This window comes from Nicotiana attenuata, chromosome 7 (assembly GCF_001879085.1).
Source record: "Nicotiana attenuata strain UT chromosome 7, NIATTr2, whole genome shotgun sequence".
Classification (NCBI taxonomy): Eukaryota; Viridiplantae; Streptophyta; class Magnoliopsida; order Solanales; family Solanaceae; genus Nicotiana; species Nicotiana attenuata.
In genome coordinates this window covers 1,598,410-1,622,208 of record NC_031995.1, presented here as the reverse complement: position 1 = coordinate 1,622,208, position 23,799 = coordinate 1,598,410, and the positions used below count along the sequence as shown (strand labels likewise).

Below are 23,799 nucleotides of genomic sequence, written 5' to 3'. Positions count from 1 at the left end.
GCATCTGTTTGAGTCGTCGGAAGGGCTTGAGAGCCGGTTATGGAACTTCGGAGCGAGGTAAGTCTCATTTCTAAACTTTTAAGAGGGAATTATCCACATAGGTGAAATAATTAAATATGTGCTTCTATTTGTGGGGGTTATATACGCACGAGGTGACGAGGATCCGTGCGTAGCTACTATTATGCTTAAGTCCGGGTAGTCTAGGACCCGAAAGCATGCTATACTTGAAATATTTGTAACCTTATTGACAATTTAAATTGCTTAAATCATATCGAATTGGTAAATGAATTTCTAAAGAAATTAAACATCATTTTCTTGACCATTAAAGAGAAGTTGTCATTTCTTTGGATAATTGTTTCCCTGATGAATTCTTGATTGACTGTTTGATGTATTTGTTTATATTTGACCGCGTCTAGAGCTGTCGATATGGGCCGGGCCGGGCTAGCCCAACCCAGCCCATATGGGCTTTAGCAATTGACGGGCTGGGCTAGGCTAGCCCACCATTTTGATGGGCCTTATAATGGTCAGCCCACCCCAGCCCTATGTGGGTCGTGGGCCCCCACGGGCCGGCCCATCATTTTTAATTTATATTTTTTCTTTAAGTTCTGACCTAAAAAAAGATAATTATTTAAAAGTTAAAAAATATCTTATTGAAAAAAAATTCGCAAAATTTAATAGCTTTTAATATTGTTCCAATATATCACAATAAATACTAAAAAAAAAGTAAAAGACAAGACTATATTTCATTCACTAAAAGTCAAAACTTAAAACAAACTATTCAAGAGAACGTTCATGATGCTTATGAAATATCCTACACATCATCTTCATCAAACACATTTGAATCCGCTTGTGACAAGGTTATCTTAACATCTTCACTTTCATCTACAATTCATATGCAATATTAATTAGTTAAATATTAAAAATAATTAAATTTTAAAAATTAATAACATTTAAATTCACATAAAAAATATTACCAGTTTGAGGTCGGGAAAACCTGTGCAGCCAATTTCGAGTAGTAACAAGTGTTTGGACATTTACATAATAAATGCAACTTCTGTACTTTGTAAGAACACGCCACCAATGCTAAATGTTGATTCCGATGGTACAACGGTAATAAGAATGCTAAGTACATCAAGCACCATCATTGAAAGATCGGGATATTTTCTAGAATGGTCCTTCCAATACATGACAACATCATCTCTTGAAACTTCTCAAGATCAAGTTTTGGTTCCTCTTAGTAAAGATCCAATTCTGACTTTCCATCTCTAAAGGCAATATACTTTTTATTTTTTATATATTTTAAATAAATATTTTATTAGGCCCACGGCCCAGCCTCTGTAAAGCCTCACGGGCCATGGGCTTACTCGGGTCGGGCTTAAAAGCCTCGTTTTTAAACGGGCTCCAAAAATTCTAGCCCAGCCCTGCTAAATCACGGGCTGGGCTGGGCTGGCCCAACGTGCCAAGCCCATATTGACGGCTCTAACCGCGTCGCATGTATGATTGGCGAGTGGGGTAATAGATGCATCTATGGTTCGCGCCATTCGACCCTCTTGCAGTGCACTATTTAAATATTAGGTTGGATCTGGCCGTACGATATCGACATGATTTGCACATGCTTGTATTGCTTGCCTTGAAATTATAAATAATGATATTGTCTCCCTGGCCTGAGATCAATTGATAATTGAGGAAATATGAACTTGGAAATCTCTTATTATCAAAAGGATTGTTTACTTGCTACATGATTCCCTTGAATTTACTGCTGTTTTTAATAAATCCACGACTGATTATATTATTGGACCACTAGTAAGTGTCGAAATCGACCTCTCGTTACTACTTCTTTGAGGTTAGACTGGATACTTACTGAGTACACGTTGTTTTCGTACTCATACTACACTTGCTGTGCATTTTTGTTGCACATGCACATGTATGTCTAGTGGCCTCGTTGGGCGCAACGACATGGTTGATGCGGAGACTTAAGTGAGTTGAATCTCTCGAGATGACCCGCAGCCAGCAGAGTCTCCTTCAGATTATTGTACTTTCTTTTCTGTCCAATTTGTATTCCGGATAATTATTGTATTACATTTTATTTCCTAGAAATTGTTCATGCACTTGTGACACCGGGTTCTGGGATGACTATGAGATTATTCAGTATTTAAATTTGTTAAAGACACCATTATTTTCTCAATTAAGTTCATTATTTATTGTTTAATGTAAGGAAAAGACACGATTTCAAAAATACTAAAATGAGGAATTTATTTAACTTCTTGGTGTTAGCTTGCCTGACAAGTGGTGTCCGGCGCCATTATCTGTAATTAAATTTTCTTTATAAGATTGTAGGAAGTTTCTTTTATATTATGAAAAGTTTTTCTTGCACAAGAAACTTAAGAAAATATAGCTGCCAAAGTTCATTCGTCCCTGTTGTAATCACTAACAATTTTAACTTATATTTTTATATTATTACTGTTGTTGAAGTTAAAATTCATAAACTTTATTTTCAGTTATGCTCTATTACATTACATAAAAACATGACATAGACATTACTAAATTTAGTTCTATCATTATTTTTAGATGCGCCCCATCTAGTTTGGATTGAACCATAATTATTGTTGCTTCTTATCGATCTATTTGTTAATTATTATTGTTTGGATTTTATCTAGTTAGGCTTTTTAATTTTTAGTAGTTTGTATGATTTTTTTTCTCAGGATATTCCTCTTTGTTTTCTTATATATAATTTGAAATTCGAGGAGTTCAACCTTCTTCATATTGCAGGGTATTTAAAAATTATAAAAATTTAACGTTTGAGATTTAAACCTATAACCTAAATCAATTTTTGAATTTTCTTTGTTATTATAGTAAAGCTTCCCTTATGCCAATATACATAAAAATTATTTATACCTTTTTGTATAGTATATTTTTTTTTCACAAAAGAGATTCAATTGAATCAGTTCCGCCCTTGATTCAGAGCATATCAGTACAAACTAGTAAGGATATTCCGTGCTGTGCACGGGCCCAATAAAAGTATGCTTAGGAGTAAAGCTAGATTATCGATTACGGGTTTGGTTGAACCATATAATTTTTATTCAAATTGTGTATTTAAATGTTTATCAAATATCAATGTAGAATTTAGTAAATTAAAGGATTACAATTTATAACTCATAAGGTTTAAATTTTGACACCACCTTTGAGTATGCTAAACAGTCGAGTATAATATTTTTGTACTTGTATTAAAATCCATCTATAAATTTTATTTCTGAAAATCAGTGGATATGTATATTATGTTATTGGTTTTAACAAATCATTCTCAGACCATAGGAGGGGTGAAGGAAATGAGTACCATGCCAAGCATCTTTCGTCTTTTTCATCTTTAAAACATACAGAGAACTCCCTACTCCTGATATTTCCCCATATTACTATGTGCACCAACGACCACTAAGATTAAACTTTCTAAAATCCTATGAGCAGCAGGGGAATAAATTTACATAATGCGGTATTTATGTAGAGTTTAATTTTGAATCATTTTAATCTTAATTCCTCACGCAATTTACGTGTTTCACTTGAAATTTTCTATCCAGAGTTTAGTTATTTTAATTTATTAAATTTCTCTGTAAATTTATGATTACAATTTTTGAATTCTTCTAATAAACTTAGTTAATTATTAAAAGATGAGTTGTTAGTACATCATTTATTTCACTAACAAAATTATTAATACTCCACTTTATTTTGATTTACTTGAAATTTTGATTATTGGGTTACTATCTTATATATCTGATCAAAAGAGCCAAAATAAAGCAAATAATTTTTCTGTGTATCAATATTTCATTTGATCTACATCTTGCTAAATGAAACATGTGATTTGCTTCTATTTCTGTAGAAGATATGTTTTAATTTTTTAAAGTATATAGACATAATATGGATTTCTCCGTATGTTTTGATTGACAATTTGTTTTGTGTGAGTTCCTCTTTCTTTAATTTTGCATGTTAATTCAAGAGAAGATTCAAACACCATTAAAGTACAAACTGAGTACACCCTTTGTTCTGTTAGTTAAATGGTAGGGGGATTGACACGTGAGGTCCACGTGGGAATACAAAGTTGAGTAGGGCCAGTAGGCGTTATACACACAGAATTAGGGGTGGGCATCAGTCGGTTCGGTTCGGTTTTGAACATTATCGGTTTTGCCTATCGGTTATCGGTTTACAAATATCATAACCCGATAATCAAACCGATAAGATATTGGTTATTGGTTATCGGTTAATCGGTTATATATCGTTATCGGTTTACCCGATAAGATAAAACAACTAAAAAATTTTGCAATATATAAAACAAAGAAATCAAACTGCCAGAACGTGTAAACTATAAACTGCCAACTTTTGTTGTTTCTTAACAAAAGCACGCTCCCACTTCTGTGCAGTATCTACTGATACACACCATGGATCAACACCATATAGCACAAAATCACCTATGTTAATTCAAATTGAATATCAAAAAATTGCTACTCATCTAACCAGAAATTTCAGCAGAAGAATCAAAGCACACTTTCATTATTTCAGGGGAGACATCCCCTGAACGTGTAAAGCCTGTCTATTACGTGAATAACATGACGAGAGGAGAACAACAACAAAATCTTAAACAAAAACCTTAAAACAGAAATATTCAGCTACACAGCTGTATTTCCCAACAGCTACACATCCAAAGTAATAGTTCAATATTACAAACAGTCCAAAATAATAGTTCAAACACATTCACAAGTCTAAAGTCCAAACATAGTACTAATAGTTCAAATTCAAGTAAATAACACAACAACTACTCAATTCTAATACGCTTCTCCAAATTGCGCTCCAAACAATGCTCAACATGCATCATTAAGGACTTAGTATCAGTTACTCGTGCATTGTAACGTAATACAAGATGACAATGACTACATCTTACTTTCCACCGTCCATCATCACCTTCTTCAATCCTTTCATAGTGACTCCACCTTGTAGTAACATCCACCCTTTTGATTTCCTTCCGGATCAATAATTTGGTCAAAATGTTCCCATGCAGGAGACCTCTTTTTTCTTTGTCTCTTTAATGTCGATTGAACTGATTGAGATTGTGATGTCACATTTGAATTAGAAGCTCCACTTTCACCAATCACCTTATCAATCATCATATTTTCAGCCTTCCGTTTGTGTCACTGTAAGTTTAAATTTAAAAGGAATCAAGCAGCGAGGCAACAATAGCAACACACAGGCAACAATAGCAACACACAAATGATTTGGGGGGGGGGGGGGGGTCCAGCTCTAAAGCAAAGCAAAGGCCAAAGGACATGAAAAGAAACAGTTAGCTCCTCTGTCCAAATAATTGCAAGAATAGTGGTAGAGCAACATCACCAATTGTGGTGGAACCATCCTCATTCTTGGAATGACAATTTCACATGAGTAGAGAAGACACCACACCACTCCGAAAAATCACAGTAAAGACATTGCAGATTCACAGTTTCACAATCTTCCCGAACAAATCCAATCAAAGAAAAAATCTGATATACCAAATACTACAAGATCATTCTCAAAAATAACTTAACACTACAAGATGCCCACTACAAGACTCACATATATAATTGATAGCTTGATATATATTACTGGGTAATGTGAAGGTTAGCAAAAATTAAAACAATTAACAAGAAGCAAACAGAAAAATCTTGAGCCAAAACTTACACGATGCGATTGACGAGTGAGGGAGTGAGCCGTCGTGACTGGCGGAGAACTGGTGAGGCATTGGCGTCTGGCGGAGAACTGGTGGTGAGTCTTGCTTCTTGACTCTTGGGGGCTGCGGCGGAAACAAGAATGAGAACTGAGAGACAGACGACTGAAGACTGAAGACTGAAGAGGGAATTAGGAAAATAAAACCCGAGTATATATTTAAGGGTAAATTAATAAATTACTTCATTCTTATTGGGTTATCGGTTTTTACCCAATAACAAAAATGCAAATCGAGCCCGAACCGATAACCCAATAAAAAAAAATTTAACCCGTTACCGAAGCGTTAACCCAATAACCCAATACCGATAACCCAATAAAAAATTAACGGTTCGGGTTATTGATTTTACCCGATATATGCCCACCCCTACACAGAATGTGCTGATGGTTTAGATAAGTAAGGGATAGTTTCATCAAAGTATTGAAAATTTTGTGTAGTAGCTACAGTAAGATTTTTTCCAGCCAATCATGTTACTTTGTTTTAACAAAATTACAAAAATACCCTCAGTTAATGCCGGGCAGGCATGTTGACCTTGAGGTGCCTGTATTCCCTCTTATTAAGACTAGTAAAGGATAGCCCGTGCTGTGCACGTGCCCTATAAACTTATACTAAATATTAAATTATAATTTTTGGGATTTTCATATAATAAATGGTCGGATTTATTATTTACTTATTTTAGTTGGTATACCTAAATAATATACTAATGATACATAATTATACATATAATTGTATTGGGAAAAAAGTTGAATTTATATTGAAGATGACGTGGCGTGACACGTGGACTGGACAAGTGGTCAAAGCGTAGTAATTGGGAAAAAAGGTACGGGAAGAAGAAGTGAAATAGGCACGAGAAGCAGTTTAGACACGAGTCTCGTACCAATTCGAAGTCATTTAAAGCCAGTAGGTCGAAAGGCATTAAAGACATGAATCTGAAGACAAAAGGAGTCCAAATTCAGTATTAAATACCTGATACGTTAGAAAATTGGTATTTAATCGGAATGATTGTGTAACGGCTCATTTAATGTCATTTATTGTCCATAATTGTCTCACTAAAGCTTAGGTTTTATTCCTTTACCTAGAATCAACTATAAAAGGAGGAAGTCGTATTGGGAAAGGGATATCATTGACATCATACTGAAATAAAAGATTTTGTTTACTGCTTTATTATTATTCTCAGAAAGCCTATTACTTTTTTTTTGGTCTCTTGATTATCAGTAACCCGATTTTTCATCTCAAATTCTAGTTTTATCCAGAATATCATTTCTTTGGTAAAACAAATTGGTTCCGTTACTGGGAATCTGATAATCTATTCTTTTTAAGTTACATTCTATCTGTTGTTATCATCATGTCACACGACAATAATAACAGTGAAAACACCTTGGGAAACCATGAAAATCAAATGCATCAAGATCAAGGAGATTTGCAGAACTTTAACGCGGTTCCTGCCCTTCAAAATTCACCACGTCAATCTCGTGAAGGCACTCCTAAATCACATGTTGATGAGCAAGAGCAATCAGAACATTTTGAGGGACCAGAAGAAGCTCTGCAAAGAATAATTGATGCACGGGTTAACCAAGCTCTTCAAGCGCTAGTTAGCCGGTTACCTGTTGCGCCGTCCACACCTTCGCCTAATAACAATACGTTGGAGAATCCTCGTTCTGGCCTTGTTAATTCAAACGAAGGAACCCCCATTGAACCACGAGAAATGAATCCAGGTAATACAAATAATTCTTATTTACAAAATTTGGTACTAACTTTGCAGACACAGCTCAAAGAACAAAACGAGCGCATCGAGCAAATCCCTGGAGTTCCCCCAATAATCAAAGGAATAGATGCGGATAAATATTCACAACAACCTTGGAAACCGAGTGCTGCTCCCCTTTCAATCCCTAAAAAGTTTAAAATGCCTGACATTTCAAAATATGACGGCACAACCGATCCACGTGACCATGTGACGGCATTTACTATAGGGGTCAAAGGAAATGATTTAACCAAGCAGGAGATTGAGTCCGTGTTGGTCAAGAAATTTGGTGAAACACTCACCAAGGGTGCACTAACCTGGTATTCTCTTTTGCCTGAAAATTCTATAAACTCTTTTGCTGAGCTTGCAGATTCTTTCATTAAGGCGCACTCAGGAGCACAAAAGGTTGAAAAAAGAATGGAGGACATCTTTAAAATCAAACAAGGGGATACAGAGTTGCTCAGAGATTTTGTTGATAGGTTCCAACGCGAACGAATGACTTTACCCCGCGTACCAGATAATTGGGCTGCAATAGCTTTTGCGAGCAATCTNNNAAAATCGAGGATGATTGGTCAATTGGGGGATTAAAACCCAAAGTAAAAGGGTAAGTATAAACAAAAGAGTACCCAATCCTAAAAGAAGAAATTCTTTGATTTATGGAAGGAATTGACATTCGAAGACTATTTTTCCAGTTACAATCTCCTCTGATGGTAGGGATTGTAAGTTCGGTCACTAATGTAGGATAAGTATCAGTTTTTTCTAAACCAGCAACTTGCTTTTGAAGAGATTGTCTATCACTTACAAAGGATAAATCATTTGGTACGATTTCATCAACTAAAGGTTCTCTAGAAGAATCAGGAATTTCTTTACCTTTAGAAGAAGGAGTTTTCAGAATAGAACTCCTAGAAGAAGAACCAGAAGAGCCGCCTCGAGTAGATTCTAACCCAGTACGAAGTCTGCCTCCTCTGTCTCTTCTATGTCTAACAGGAGCATTGGAGAATTTGTCTAAAATCGGAACTCTTTTTGGGTTAGGGTTTGGAGACGCCATTGTTGAGCAAAGATAAATCGAAGGAGAGCAAAAGTAAGGAAGAAAAACGATTGCTAAAGATTTATGGAGAAGAGGACAAAGGAAGAAAAGGTTAAGTATGTATATGATGGCAACCGTCAAACTTAGAAGAGTAATGATGGAAAGCCTATAATAAAGGCGACTATCACTTCGTGAATAGTGGGATTAACGAAGCTTTGAAAAAGGGTGCAAAATAGCAGAATCAATCAAAAGGTGACACATGGACAAAACATTAAATGGAAAAGACAATTGAGACGACAATATTGTCATACGCATTGATTATGGCAAAAATTCCTTTTTTACGAAGGTCCACTTCCCAATTATTTAATTGATAAATAAATGGAAAGTGGGGGGACTATCTGTATTGGGAAAAAAGTTGAATTTATATTGAAGATGACGTGGCGTGACACGTGGACTGGACAAGTGGTCAAAGCGTAGCAATTGGGAAAAAAGGTACGGGAAGAAGAAGTGAAATAGGCACGAGAAGCAGTTTAGACACGAGTCTCGTACCAATTCGAAGTCATTTAAAGCCAGTAGGTCGAAAGGCATTGAAGACATGAATCTGAAGACAAAAGGAGTCCAAATTCAGTATTAAATACCTGATACGTTAGAAAATTGGTATTTAATAGGAATGATTGTGTAACGGCTCATTTAATGTCATTTATTGTCCATAACTGTCTCATTAAAGCTTAGATTTTATTCCTTTTCCTAGAATCAACTATAAAAGGAGGAAGTCGTATTGGGAAAGGGATATCATTGACATCATACTGAAATAAAAGATTTTGTTTACTGCTTTATTATTATTCTCAGAAAGCCTATTACTTTTTTTTTGGTCTCTTGATTATCAGTAACCCGATTTTTTATCTCAAATTCTAGTTTTATCCAGAATATCATTTCTTTGGTAAAACAATAATATGTATGGATTATACATATGCGGTCTTTTTTTTGTTAAGAGTTCGTCTTCGAAGAATCCTAAAGTTAGTCTTAAATCAGCTAAAATAACTAAAAAGAAAAAAATATACTATAATTTTTTTGGTCCCAACTATCACCTGAAAAAATAAATTGCAAAAGGAGCTTGTTTAATGTTTATATTGTGCTAATCTTTGTACTAAGGATTCCTTTCTATAACATAAAAGATTTGTTACCATCTCAAATACAAAATTCATTTAGAGTGATTATAATATATTTTCAAGATAAATATTTCTTTTATTCATAGCATAAAAGATTTGGCGACATCTTTAGGTAAGGAATTCATTTTGAGATTTTTGTCAAACTCTTATTAAGTTTTCTATTCCCATATTTTAGAGCTGGATTATGATTCTAATATAAACAAGATATGTACTCTCCAAGAACAAGACTCAATCACATAAGTTTACAACTAAGAAGTACTTTTACTTTTACATTATTAAATAATTCACTTTAACTATTTGGTCCAATTGTCCTACTAACAATGAACACAAGTTACCTAACAAGCATTTCATTCTCAATGATTGAAAAGAAGAATGGTTCATATACAATTGCATTTGTAGTTCTTCATTTGTGAATTAATAGAATTTATTTGCAATGTATTCTCTTCTAGCGGTAAGTGAAAAATATAGTGATAATATATAATCCTTTGTTGAATCCTTCTTCTATCATAGTAATAATTAACACAATTTATTTAGGACCCCTTATTTTTTATAGTAATTGAATACTATGTAGTTGTTTATTTATTTATTTATTTATCATAGTAATCGATAGTGCTTATTTTCTTTGTTACTTTAGATTCTCTACTACTCTAACCAAAATTCTTTACCCAAATGTTTTTACTATTATTTTTGTAAGAATTTAAAGTTAAGTATGCTAAAGTTAGATTGATTTTAATTTATAATGATGAAAATAAAAGATTTAATTTTAATTTACAAAATGAGCTTATTTTGTTTACCCAAAAAAGGGACCTACTATTATTTATTCATAAGATTTTACAAACAAATATGCTAAAGTTGGAAAAAAATTAATTTACAATGAAGTAAAGAATGATCAAGTTTACAAAAAATGAGGTTTTCTTTGTATATTAAATAAAGTTCCTGTTGAAGAAGAAGCATTAAAAAGCGTGCCAAAAGACAAAGCAGGGCACACGTGAATTTGTGAGCATGTCACTTTCATGTGACATCAGCAGCAGTATATCTTTTTGGGCAATTGAAAGAAGGCTTTATTATTCATTGGATTTACACAAATATACTAAGTGTATTTATCGTAAATAAGCCCAAAAGTAGGGGCAAAATGAGACCTTAAAAAAGTACGGCAACTCAGACCAATTAACTGTATAAGGATGCAATGGGATTTAGAGGGAATAATGCTGGTTTTTCAGTCAACACATCAAAAAGTGAAGTCGCTGAAGCAGACGGTGCAACACAGCTGAGCAACAATAACCAATAATTCTAAAAATACCCCTACGCCAGACAGACATGTTGACCATGAGTTGCCTGGTTATTCTCGCTTATAGTATAGGAATAGAAATAGAAGTAGTAATGTATAAATTGAAGAAATTCGGATTCCCAACTTATTGGGCTAGGAAAACCAAAACAATTAAAATAACAAGGTCCAAGTTGCAAAATAGATGGTTGAGGGGCCAAAACGTCAATAAACACAAAAAACCCAACCGAAGAAGTAAACGCCGTTAAAAAACAAACAGAGGATCAGTTCAGAGGAGGGTTTAAGAAGCAGCAGCTGCAGCTGGTAAGAGATAAAATTGAGCAAAAGAGATGGGAAATCCAAAGCAGAAATGGACATCTGAAGAAGAAGAAGCACTTCGTGCCGGCGTCGCAAAGCACGGAGCTGGCAAATGGAAGAACATTCAAAGGGACCCTGAATTCAATCACCTCCTTTACTCTCGCTCCAACATCGATCTTAAGGTTTTCCTTTTTTCCTTCCAATTTTCTTCTGAATTAACACCAGGGAGACGAAAAGTTTTGTACTTGACCTGTCTTTTGTAAAAAGAATTTATTTTATAGGGATCTTTACTCAAATAGCCCGTCGGATTCACCGTTTACTTTTCCTAGACGGTATACATAGATTATACATTCATTATGCACGGTTATACACATATTATACATGGATTATACATATCATATGGTTGGATGGGCGGCTATTTGGTTAATTCTTCTAATTTTTATGCATTGACGGTATATAAAATATTTACACAATCATGTCATGATATATAAGTGGATGTGCCCAGTGTCGAAGCCAGGATTTTCATTAAGGAGTGTCAAAATATATGAAAGTAACCATACAGAAAGATCAAGGGGAATCTACATATAGTATATATGCATATAACGAAAAAATTACCTACCTACACGGTGTATTATCCCGACGAAGGGTGTCAGTTGGCACCCCTTGCTATAAGGTGGCTCCGCCACTGGATGTGCCATAACATATCTATGTTGCCCGCTTGCTTTATTGAGGATATATTGGATTAGCGAGACAGTCGTTTAATGTATTCCATTAGTGTCGTTGGTATTAGAATTTAGAAAAAAATGTTGGAGTGCAGACATGAGATTGTTTTTTAGGTCAAGATAAATTTTTTTGTGTATATTAACTGAGGACGAATTTGATATGTTGTAACTTGTTGCAATTAGCCAGAAATTTTAACAAGTGATTCAAAGAAATGCAAACTTGCACAGTGAATGAATACACATTACTATCAAGGGGATTCAAAAATTCACATATACTCAAATAGTTTTGTTTTTATCCTATTTGTACAATGTAGTTTTTAGACGAAGGGGATTCAATTGCGCTGCATATTTCAAAGTGCTGAAAGTTTAGTTTTCAAAAAGTTACTTGGATGACCTATACGATAGGAATTACCCTATTACCATAGAAGCTTAGATGTATGAAAAGATATTGTAGATATGTGTAATGAAAAATTGTTAGTGATTACAACAGGGACGAATGAACTTTGGCAGCTATATTTTCTTAAGTTACTGATAAAAAAAGAAACTTTGGCAGCTAAATTTTTTTAAGTTACTGATAAAAAAAGGAACTTTGGCAGCTATAGGTAAGGGGACAAGTTTATGATAATGACAAAGAGGAAGACCTTCTTCCAACATTATCTAGCCAGCAACTTGTCTCCTTCTTTAGCTTCCTCTACGACGTTCGAATGTCTATCGACCATCACCAAGTCTTTGTGATTTTGCTACATTTCATGCGACCTAGATTTAATACAGATAATTTGTGAAGATATTTGCTTGTTCCTAGGTTGAACACCTACTTGCAAGCTGTGTGTTCGCGATTTCTAGCCTTAAATAATAGTTACTTATGACTTATGATAGATAAGCATACATCCAGTGGAGATTGTAACTTTATAGTTAAGCATTGATGTAATACACTAATGCTTTCCAGTAGATTAATCTGTTAGCCTATTGTTTTGAATCCCGCTGCCTCTTAATGCTTGCAGAACGAAGAGGTTGATTTGGATGTCGATACGAATCTTATGGTTTTCTTGCATTGTACTTTTCTTTTCATTCTTTCTTCTAAACTTCTGGCACCGCATTTTATATAGGATAAATGGAGAAATTTGAATGTTAGTGCCAATGGACAAGGGCCAAGGGATAAATCTAGGACACAAAAAGTGAAGGCTGATGCTCCTGCAGCTCCATTGCTCATCACACAGGCCCCTGTTTCCTCCACTCCAGTTCTACAAGATGCAGCAGCAGACACTGTCATGGAAGATTCTTCAAAATGCGCATTAGACGGAAAAACTGCTTCTAAGTTTGTCTTTCTGGATTTCCTTTTCGAATTCTTGAATAATTCAGAGAATGAGACGTTAGATCCATATTTTTTGAGATAATGATTTCATCTTTGTCAAACTTTTATTATTGTTAAATCACACTGATTTGGGAAAAGATAAGCAATTTTTCTTTGAATGGTATGAAATGCTTCTTATGGTAATCTATTAACTACTCCCTCCGTTCCAGTTTATGTGAACCTATTTCCTTTTTGGTCCGTTCAAAAAAGAATGAACCCTTTCTAAATTTGGAAACAATTTAGCTTAAACTTACAATTCTACCCTTAATGAGAAGCTTTTATAGCCACACAAATACTCTGGGCCCCTTTTTGAGTTGTTTAGGACCACAAATTTCAAAAGTCTTCATTTTTTCTTAAACTCCGTGCCCAGTCAAACAAGTAGACATAAATTGGAACGGAGGGAGTACTGATTATGGGGTGAAACAATCTGGTCCAACATGGATACTAGTAAGGACACAAAGATGTAATTTTACCGTTTGCCCCTTTATCTGTCCAAATAAATAATCTTGTATCTCAAATTGACCATATTAGGATTTCTGCAACATAGTACTTGATGAATGCTCATCATTTCCTGGTATCTCAAATAAGAGGTTGTTTAGGTTAGCCAAGGCGCGAGAAAGGAAGGTGCGTGAGTTGGACAAAGTGAAGTGCATCAAGGACGAATAAGGTAGAGTTTTGTTGGATGAGTGGCTTATCTATCGAAGATGGCAGACCTACTTCCATAGTCTCTTGAACGAGGAGGGGACAAGAGCATTGTATTGGGTGATTTGGAACTCTTAGGGAGTCGTTGTGACTTTGGGTATTGTAGGCGGATTGGAGTTGATGAAGTTGAAGGGGCTATGCGTAAGATGAGCAGGGGCAAAGTGGCCGGGCCGGAAGGCAGGCTTGGAGTAGCTCACTAGGTTATTTAATGTCATTTTTAGAACGAAAAAAATGGCCGAAGAGTGGAGGTGGAGCACGATAGTTCCCGTATACAAGAAAAAGGGTGATATCCAAAATTGTAATAACTATCAGGGTATCAAGCTGCTTAGCCATACTATGAAAGTCTGGGAGAGAGTTAGAGCTAAGAGTGAAGAGGAGTGTCTCTATTTCCGAGAACCAGTTTGGATTTATGCCGGGGCGTTCGACTACAAAAGCCATCCACCTTGTTAGGAGATTGATGGAGCAGTATAGGAAGAGAAAGAAGGACTTGCATATGTTGTTCATCGACTTAGAAAAGGCATACGATAAAGTTTCGAGGGAGGTTTTGTGGATATCTTTGGAGGTTAGAGATGTACCAGTTGCCTACGTTAGGTTGATTAAGGACATGTATAATGGAGTGAAGACCCGAGTGAGGATGGTGGGTAGGGACTCGGACCATTTTCCGGTTATGATAGGGTTGCATCGGGGGTCGGCACTTAGCCCTTTTTTGTTTGCTCTGGTGATGGACGTACTGACGCGCCACATTCAAGGGGAGGTGTCATTCAAGGAGAGGTGTCGTGGTGCATGCTATTTGCAGATGATATTGTATTGATTGACGAGTCGCGAGACAGTGTAAACGCGCATTTAGAGGTATGGAGGCAGACCCTGGAATCTAAAGGTTTCAAGTTGAGCAGGACCAAGACAGAATACTTGGAGTGTAAGTTCAGTGGAGAGACTCAAGGAGGGGAAGGGGAGGTGAGGCTGGACTCGCAGGTCATCCCTAGGAGAGGGAGTTTTAAGTACCTTGGGTCTATTATTCAGGGGGATGGGGAGATTGATGAAGATGTCACCCATCGTATTGGGGCAGGATGGATGAAATGGAGACTCACTTCCCGTGTTTTGTGTGACAAGAAGGTGCACCGAAACTTAAGGGTAAGTTCTATAGAGTGGTGGTCATACCAACAATGTTGTATGGGGCTGAGTGTTGCCCAGTCAAGATCGCTCATGTACAAAAGATGAAGGTAGCAGAGATGTGGATGTTGAGATCGATGTGCGGGCACACCAGGTTAGATAGGATCAGAAATGAGGTTATTCGCGACAAGGTGGGTGTGGCCCCTGTTGAGGACAAGATGCAGGAAGCGCGACTTAGATGGTTTGGACATGTGAGGAGCAGTGTTATAAATAGCGCTCGCTACAGCGCTAAAGGCGTGTAGCGAGGCGAGGCGAGCATGTAGCGCCACACAGGGACTGTTGCGTTGCGAGGCAGAATAGCGTGCGCCTCTGCCTCTGTTGCGAGTGGCGAGGCGAGGCGAGTGGCGACCAGAGGCGTCGCTATTTTGAGTATAAGTCACAAATTAAAAAGGCAGCGTTTATACTTAACCAATTAGGGCTTGGGTATAATCTGTAAGACTACGATACCCTTCTTCTCCATCGAGTTGCTCCGATCGACAAAAATTAGGGCTTGGTTCTGCCTCTTCTTCTTCTTCCATCATCTGCCTCTCTGCCTAGCGACCAGGTATGTTTCTTCTTCTCCTTTCTTCTTCTGGTCGACCACCATTGTTGGTCTTCTTTTTTCTTCTTCTTTCTTCTTTCTTCTCTGTTTGTCGTCTCTTTCACCCAGCTCTGTTTTTCTTTCTTCTTCTTTGCTCTGTTTTTCTTCTTCTTTCTTCCTATCTTTGTTCTGTTTTTCTTCTTCTTTGCTCTGTTTCTCCATCATCTCTTTCAGCTCTTCTTTTTAATTTTTTTTCTCTGTTTTTCCAAAACCAAGCAGAGGCAGTATTGCAGTAACTTCTGTCTCTGTTTTTTCTCTGTAACTCTTTTATTTTCTTTCTCTGTTTTTCACTTTTTCTGCAATTCTGCTAAGTTGCTTAAATTATTTTTTTGTTGTTCTGTACTTCTGTTTTTAAAAATAGTTAGGGAGGCAGTAACTTATTGTGTTATTGATTTGTTGCTCTATTTTTCTATAAAACAATGCTGAAATTGAAATGGCGTCATCCGATAATAATAAACGAAGTGATATAACTTGGAATTATGCTATACCAGGCTCATCAAGATCCGCAATCAAATGTGTGTTTTGTGAAAAAATATATAATGGTGGGATAACTCGTCACAAGCAACATTTGATAGGTGGTTTTAAGAATGTAATACAATGTCCAAAATGTCCGCCCGAGGTTAGGGAGGAAATAAAAGCATTTGTTGAAAAGAAAAATATGACAAGAACTCAAATGAATTTCGAAGAATCGGAGAATATAATTGATGAAGATGATGAAATGGATGAATATGGTGAAATGAGACCTCCCCACACAAAAAACTCAAAAGATATATTCTGGTTCTAGTGGGTCAGTCACGTCACGTGCAGCGACAAAAGGTCCCCTCAATCTTTATTTCCCGGCAAAACAACAAGAAAAGGGAAAAGGTGAAGAAGGCTCAGGCTTAGAAGCCAAAAAGATTTTGAGGGATCGCGCCGTAAGTGCCTTTGCAGCATGGATTTACGATGCAGGGCTTCCTTTCAACTGTGTTAACTACTCTACTTTTGATAAATTCATTGAGGCCGTAGGACAACATGGCCCAGGAATGAAGCCTCCTAGCTATCATGAAGTTAGAGTAACTCATCTTAAAAAAGAGGTGAAGAAGGTAGACCAAATTATTGAGGAGCATAAGGTGGAATGGAACAAGTTTGGATGTTCCATTATGATGGATAAATGGACAGCACAGAATGGAAAAATGGTCATGAATGTGTTGGTAAACTCTCCAAGAGGGAGTGTTTTTCTTGAATCTCACGATGCTAGCAACTCTTCAACGGATGGTAACAAAATGTACAACTTGTTTAAAAAGACTATTGATAAAATTGGAAATGAAAATGTTGTACAAATTGTTACAGATAATGCTAGTGAGAATGCTAGTGCGGGTAGGAGGATGGAAACTAATTATCCGCACATTTATTGGACTCCATGTACTGCCCATTGTATCAACTTGATGTTTGGTGACATATTCAAGGAGCACCCATATGCTTCAGGTAACTTTAAGTTTAAGATAGTTATATTTACAGTTTTTCTATTAAATATTAACTATACAAACAATTTCTGAGGGCCATCGGACTGGGTAAAACCTGAATTAACCGTGGTGCACTTGCGGGAAACTCCTTGCCGAGGGCCTGTGCACCCCCGGGATTAGTCGGGGCTCTTAGAGACTCGGACACCCGGTGCAACTCAAAAAAAAATTGTTATTGTTACCTTTACAGTTTTCAATAAGGCCGTCAAGGTATATTCTTACATTAGTCAGAGGCCGTTGTTGTTGAATTTGATGAGGAAATTCACAAATGAAAGAAATTTGGTAAGACCGGCCAAGACTAGATTTGCAACGACTTTCTTAACTTTGCATAGTTTTTACTTGCAAAAGAAGAACTTGAGAAAGCTAGTTCTTTCAAATGAATGGAAAGATAACAGATATGCAAAGGAAGCTGCTGGGAGAGAAGTTGCCAAAGTTCTTATTTCTCCATTATTCTGGAATGATGTCGTTCGGGCTCTTAAAGTTGGTGGCCCTTTGATTAGGGTGCTTCGTATGGTGGATGGGGAGAGAAAACCACCAATGGGCTATATTTATGAAGCTATGGATAGAGCCAAAGAGTCTATTGCAGCGTCATTTGAGGGAGAGGTTAGGAAACATGAGAAAGTGTTTGAGATAATTGATAGCAGGTGGACGGATCAAATGCACAAACCTTTGCATGCAGCAGGCCATCTTCTGAACCCAGGATTATTTTACACGAACACTAGAGATGATATTTTGACTCAAGAGGTGTGGATTGGATACTATGCATGTCTGGAGAAGTTGGTCCCTAATTCAGCAACGATAGATCAAATAGGGGAGGAGTTTGGTAGGTACTCACAAGCAGAGGGCCTATTTGGTTTACAGACGGCCATTAGAGCCAGAGACATAAGGTCGCCAGGTAACTAACTTTAATATAGATATCCTTATAACTTTAATTTAATTTATTTGATTTATACTTATTAAACTTTAAAATATTTTTCTATAGTTGAATGGTGGAAGCAATTTGGACACCAAACTCCAAACTTGCAAAAGTTTGCCATCAAAGTGCTAAGCCTAACTTGTAGTGCATCTGGATGCGAGAGAAACTGGAGCGTATTTGAGCATGTAAGAAATAGATTTATTATATTATTAATATATTCGATATTGTACTACTATTAGTATCTATTAATTAATCTAAACAACTTGAAAAGGAATAGGCTTGAGCTATCGCGCCTCAATGATCTAGTGTATATTAAATACAATAGAACATTGAGGCGACGTTATGAAGCTCGCGATACCATTGATCCAATCTTGTTGGACAACATTGATGAGGCAAATGAATGGTTAACTGGAGCCCCCCAAAATCATGAAGATGAAGAAGTGTATGAAGGAGATGATCTTGATTGGGGTACTGTTTCTATGGCGACCGGACTTGAGAGAATATCTATGGTCTTAGAGGGAGTTCTTCAAGTAACAAGGGAAAGGGAGTAGCAAGTTCAAGTGGCCGGTCCCTAATTGATGAAGAATCTGAGGATGAAGAAGATGATAGCCAATATAATGCTAGTATTCATGAAGTTGTTGAATTTGAAAATCTTGAAGAAGAATAGATAGTCATACTGTCATAGACTCTAGTATCAACTATGAGTCTATGACTATCTATTTGAGTCTTTAATTTTTGAATGATATTTATTAATATATTATTGTTATTGAACTTTTAGTTATATATAATATTTTATGTTTTTGTATAAATCGTCGCTTCACATCAAAAAGGCGAGCGCTTCGCTGCGTGCCTCTCGCCGCAGTGAAGCGGGCCCTCGTCGCTATTTGTCGCCGCACACTGTTCAAAACACTGGTGAGGAGGAGCACAGATGCCCTGGTGAGGAGGTGTGAGAGGTTGACATTGAAGGGCCTATAGAGAGGTAGAGGTAGGCCAAAGAAGAGGTGGGAAAAGGTGATTAGGCAAGACACGGCGCAACTTCAGCTGACCGAGGACATGACCCTTGATAGGAAGGTATGGAAGTCGAGGATTAGGGTAGTATAGTAGGTAGTCTAGAGTGTTCTTAACAGTAGTATTGGCACGCAGTCTCGCTTTTATGACTAAACGTTGTTTCCTTTCATCGTTGATCACCTTACTGTCTTGTTGTTTTTATTCTGCTTTTATATGGCTTTTTGGTACTGTCCCTTCTTGTCTATATTTTCATTAATGTAGTGCTTATGCTTTCCTGAGCCGAGGGTCTATTGGAAACAACCTCTCTATCCTCACAAGGTAGGGGTAAGGTCTGCGTACACACTACCCTCCCCCGACCCCACGGTGTGGGATAATACTGGGTATGTTGTTGTTGTTGTTGATGATGAATGCTCATTATTTTAATATTTTAGCTGAATTTTTAACCTACTGCAGAGAACCACTTGCATCTCCTACCAAATAATTGAATATAGGTGGAAGAACAAAATATATAACAGTGTTTGATAGCCGTCTGTGTACATTACCATTTTTCGTTTTTGTTCTCTCATAGTTCCTAGCAATTCCGTTCATGTTTTCTTGAAATAATATTATTGCTTTATTCTTGTTCTTAGGTACAACCAAATGATATATGATGCACTTTCAAGTTTAAAAGAGCCAAATGGATCAGACACAAGCACAATTGTCAACTTCATTGAGGTATAAAGCGGCACCATTACTTTCTGGTTTTCTCTTTTGGCTTTTCTAGCCATCCATCAGGTATTTGATACTTCTGCTTACTCCTTGACATTCAAAAAAGCTGTTATATTTTACTAGTAGTACTATGAATTAGGCAATCCCTGTGATTTTGACCATGCAGAAATGAATTTTAAGTTTTCTGAAGCTAGATAAAAGTGCTATCAATAATAACAATAGGATTTTCAACAAACTATAAAGCAGTTACAGTTCCAAGGTCATTAAAAATGATAATGTGGCGCAGCCGTGTATGGGATGAAGACCTTTACTATCGTCCAACATAAGACCTAAAGAATATGTGTTTGTGTTTCTTGTTTACATCTCCATGTTTTCTTTGCCACACTTGGAAGACACAGACAGAGAGGATAAAATTTACAATCCCTCAAGATACCCAGGTTCTCTCTCTGTGGCAAGAGAGCTAGAATTTATTCCAGGAAAACAGGAACACATTTCAACTTTGATTAATGAACAGAACAAAACTTTTTTCAAAAGATTTCATTTCAAATTGGTTAATGAACAGAACTAAAAACTTACTCCCACTGCCTAGCAAGAAATCATTGCAGACCTGCTGCACACATGGAAGAATGATTGCAGAAGTATGTCGTATGGAATTCAAGATATTGAGGCTCGATAATTCTAGTAGTAGTTGTTTTCTTTTGTCTGATAAAATTTTTAGTTCACTAATGTTTTTGCTGGTTGATCACCGATAAAAAAATGTATTTGCTAGTTGATTGCTCATAATTTAATGCATAATACTCTATGCAAGAAATGACTGAAGGGAACCTTTCTTATTGTTTTTGTATCTACTGCAGCAAAGGCATGAGGTGCCCCAAAACTTCAGAAGGCTGCTGAGTTCTAGGCTGAGGAGGCTTGTTCAACAAGACAAACTTGAAAAGGTCACCTTGTTTTTATTCTCATTTATCAGTTGGGTTACTGGTAACACTTTCTTTTGTAACTTCTTTTGGCACCAGAAGACTGGTCTGGTTTTTAAACACAAAACTTTATGTGCTTCATTTTCGACTTTTTTAAAGAACTATAAGAAAAAAACATCCAAGTAGAACCCACATTCTGGAACACCCTTATAAAGTTAATAGCTTGGTTGAATGAGTATGCTAAGTTTCCTCGCCAGTTTTCAGATGTTTGAAGCTGGATTAGTGGCACAATTAAGATCATCATGACCAAGTTGTGCAGTGTCTCATGCATATATCATTATGTGGCTTGGGTGCTTGGTATTTTATGTAGTGAAATGCTTGCATCTTTTGGGCAGAGTAATTCTCTTCTTGTGTGAGGAATTATTCTGGAATTATTCTTTTGGTTATCTAATATGATTTGGATGGAAAAGAATGTTTGCATAGTTCATAGTTGATTGCTTTACATACTTCTTCTGGGTGTCCTCCTAAGTGGTCGTTATCCTTGGTTGCTTTACATCAGTAAAGTGCATCTTTTCAGCAACTTTTCTCTTTTACCACATAATGATTTATGGATTTTTGAAACTGAAATCGAAGGACAAGCGAAAGAGCATGAAGGAGTTAGGTGTTTGCTTGCTGAACCACCGAATAATGCATTCTGATATTCACCTGACTATTAAAATTCTGAATTCTGGCATTTTAATTTGTGGCATCCACTTCAGATTGAGAATTGCTACAGGATTAAGAAAGAGGTGTTAGAAAGAACAAAGACAGCTACCCCAAAACAAAAACATGTTGGGCCAAGACAGTTTCCAAGTAGTACCTATCTTGGTGATACTGTTGAAGAAGCAGCAAAGACTGCTGTTTATAAGGTTGCAGAAGCTGACAATAAATCATTTGTAGCAGCTGAAGCAGCTAAGGAAGAAGCGAGAGTTTCAAAGATGGCTGAAGACCAAGATAGTTTACTGCTATTGGCCAAGGATATTTTCGACAGATGTATGCTTTCTTCCTATCGTCTTGTTTGTATGTGGTGTATTTTAGATTGTCTTGTTTAACATTTACTTATATGCTTATTCTTGCATCCTCAGGCTCACAAGGCGAAATTGTGCTAATGGCATAAAAGGGTCTTCCCCCTCTTTTGTAAAGTCGGAACCAGCTGTTCAGAACCTCTAAAGTATGTTAGTATTCTATTCGAATCAAGTAATTAGTGATATGTGGTTTTTTGTTAATTTAAGTAGTATTAGTTAAGACCTTTGCACAGGTTCTCTTCTCCTATTATGTATTCAGCGTAGCAAAAGTTGGAGAGGGATAGAGAGATTATTATAAAGCTTGAGATTTGATGCTTGTAAATCATGCAGTTCTTTCTATCTGGCAAATTGATAAAGAGTACTCTGCTTTTACATTCGGAGTATTGTCACAGTTGTTCTTCTACTGGCGATAGGTATTAGAGTTGAAGATTTTGTCCCGCAAAAGAAGAATAATGAGAATTGTAGCAAGATTTCAGGCCATACATGTCACCTTTTTACTTTCTTTTCCTACTTTTATGGAGACGTGGACTATCTGCTTTAACCAAAGTTATTATTAGTATTGGACTTTATAAGAAAACTAATAAAATTCGATTCTTTTGAACTATTTTTACTCTCTTGGTGGCCAATGCCTTGCGTACAAAGATAGCATCTCCTTTGTTATTCAACTTATTCCAATTCTAGATATTAACTTCTGAATTTTCTTTATTTAGTATTGCTATATTTTAATGGTAACAGGCAACGCAATGCTCAGGTTCGGGTTAGCCTGTTAGGGTAAAATGTAGCTTTTCTTCTGAAGCGTCTTAGTTCAATGGAGGAAATACTGATATTTCCCTAGCCTCCACCTAATAAGAAGAGTTGCAGAAGAAACGAAGTAATTCTTCTCTTAAATGAATAGAGCACTTTTTCTTTAGTAATTACTAAAGAATAAGGTCAAATCTCATTGTTCTCAAAAAATAAAAAATAAAAAAAGTTCCACATCAAATACACCACTTTCTATTTTACTACTTTAACATGTCCTACATAATAAGAACAAGGGCAATTAAGTAATAAAAGGAGGTTTCACTGCACAGACTTCAAACCACCAAATGTCACACATCTTTCTTCGCCTACATAAAATCTTGAAGCTATTTCACTAAAAATCAAGAGATTAGGTAGAAAGTACACATCATTTAAACATAATCACTGGCAGTCTCAAAAAAAAATTTAAACATAATCGCTGGAATTCATTTACAAACAAAATGCAATTGAAGAACGTGTACGTAACAAATAAGGGTGAAATTTTGCATATAAAGGAAAGTGTATCACCAAAACTTTATATTCACTATTAAGATTTCAAAATTAGAAAGCGAATTCTAAAATAATTGGTGAGCACACAATAGATGCATCAGCGAAACTATGAAATTTCAAATTTCTCGTGGGCGAGACCAACTTGTACCGCACCTTGACTATTTAACGAGTATTTGCTACCTCTCACCAACATATATACCAGGTAACTCTGCTCACTTACGATCATTTGACGAATCCGAATCCGAATCCGAAGCCGGAAGAGGTCCTTTTCACATACTGGAAAATACATAACTTCCTTCTAAAAATCCTGCATTCTACTTCGCAGTTTCTCTTTTAAATTCATAAGTGTAATTTTGCTCCGTTCTTTGAGGATAGAAGAAGACAACAAAAATGCTGAAAAGAAGTCACGTGGAAACTCGACAATAATAAGGGCTAACATTGTTGAGGAGGCGCCACAAAACAAGAAGAGAAAGAAGGCTTCTGGACCAAAAATTACCCAAGCAAGAAAAAGTTCAAGGGTAATTGCCACAACTGTGAAAAGTCTGGGCATAAGGCCGTGGACTGTCGTGCATCAAAGACTGATGAAGAAGAAGAAGAAGAATCAAGCTAACATGGTTGA

General features: G+C 36.4%; 2 protein-coding genes across 2 annotated transcripts; both read left to right on the top strand.

The window, feature by feature from the left end:
• On the top strand, positions 11,229 to 22,336 carry LOC109228503 (telomere repeat-binding factor 4). The gene is made up of 6 exons (XM_019393612.1): positions 11,229 to 11,441; positions 13,088 to 13,296; positions 19,837 to 19,921; positions 20,770 to 20,853; positions 21,588 to 21,861; positions 21,954 to 22,336. Exons 1-6 carry the CDS (start codon positions 11,292 to 11,294, stop codon positions 21,983 to 21,985), a joined length of 834 nt encoding a protein of 277 aa, XP_019249157.1. The 5' UTR covers positions 11,229 to 11,291; the 3' UTR covers positions 21,986 to 22,336.
• Positions 17,387 to 19,199, top strand: LOC109228504. The gene is made up of 2 exons (XM_019393614.1): positions 17,387 to 18,178; positions 18,266 to 19,199. The coding sequence occupies exons 1-2, from the start codon at positions 17,536 to 17,538 to the stop codon at positions 18,436 to 18,438; spliced, it is 816 nt and encodes a 271-aa protein (XP_019249159.1). The 5' UTR covers positions 17,387 to 17,535; the 3' UTR covers positions 18,439 to 19,199.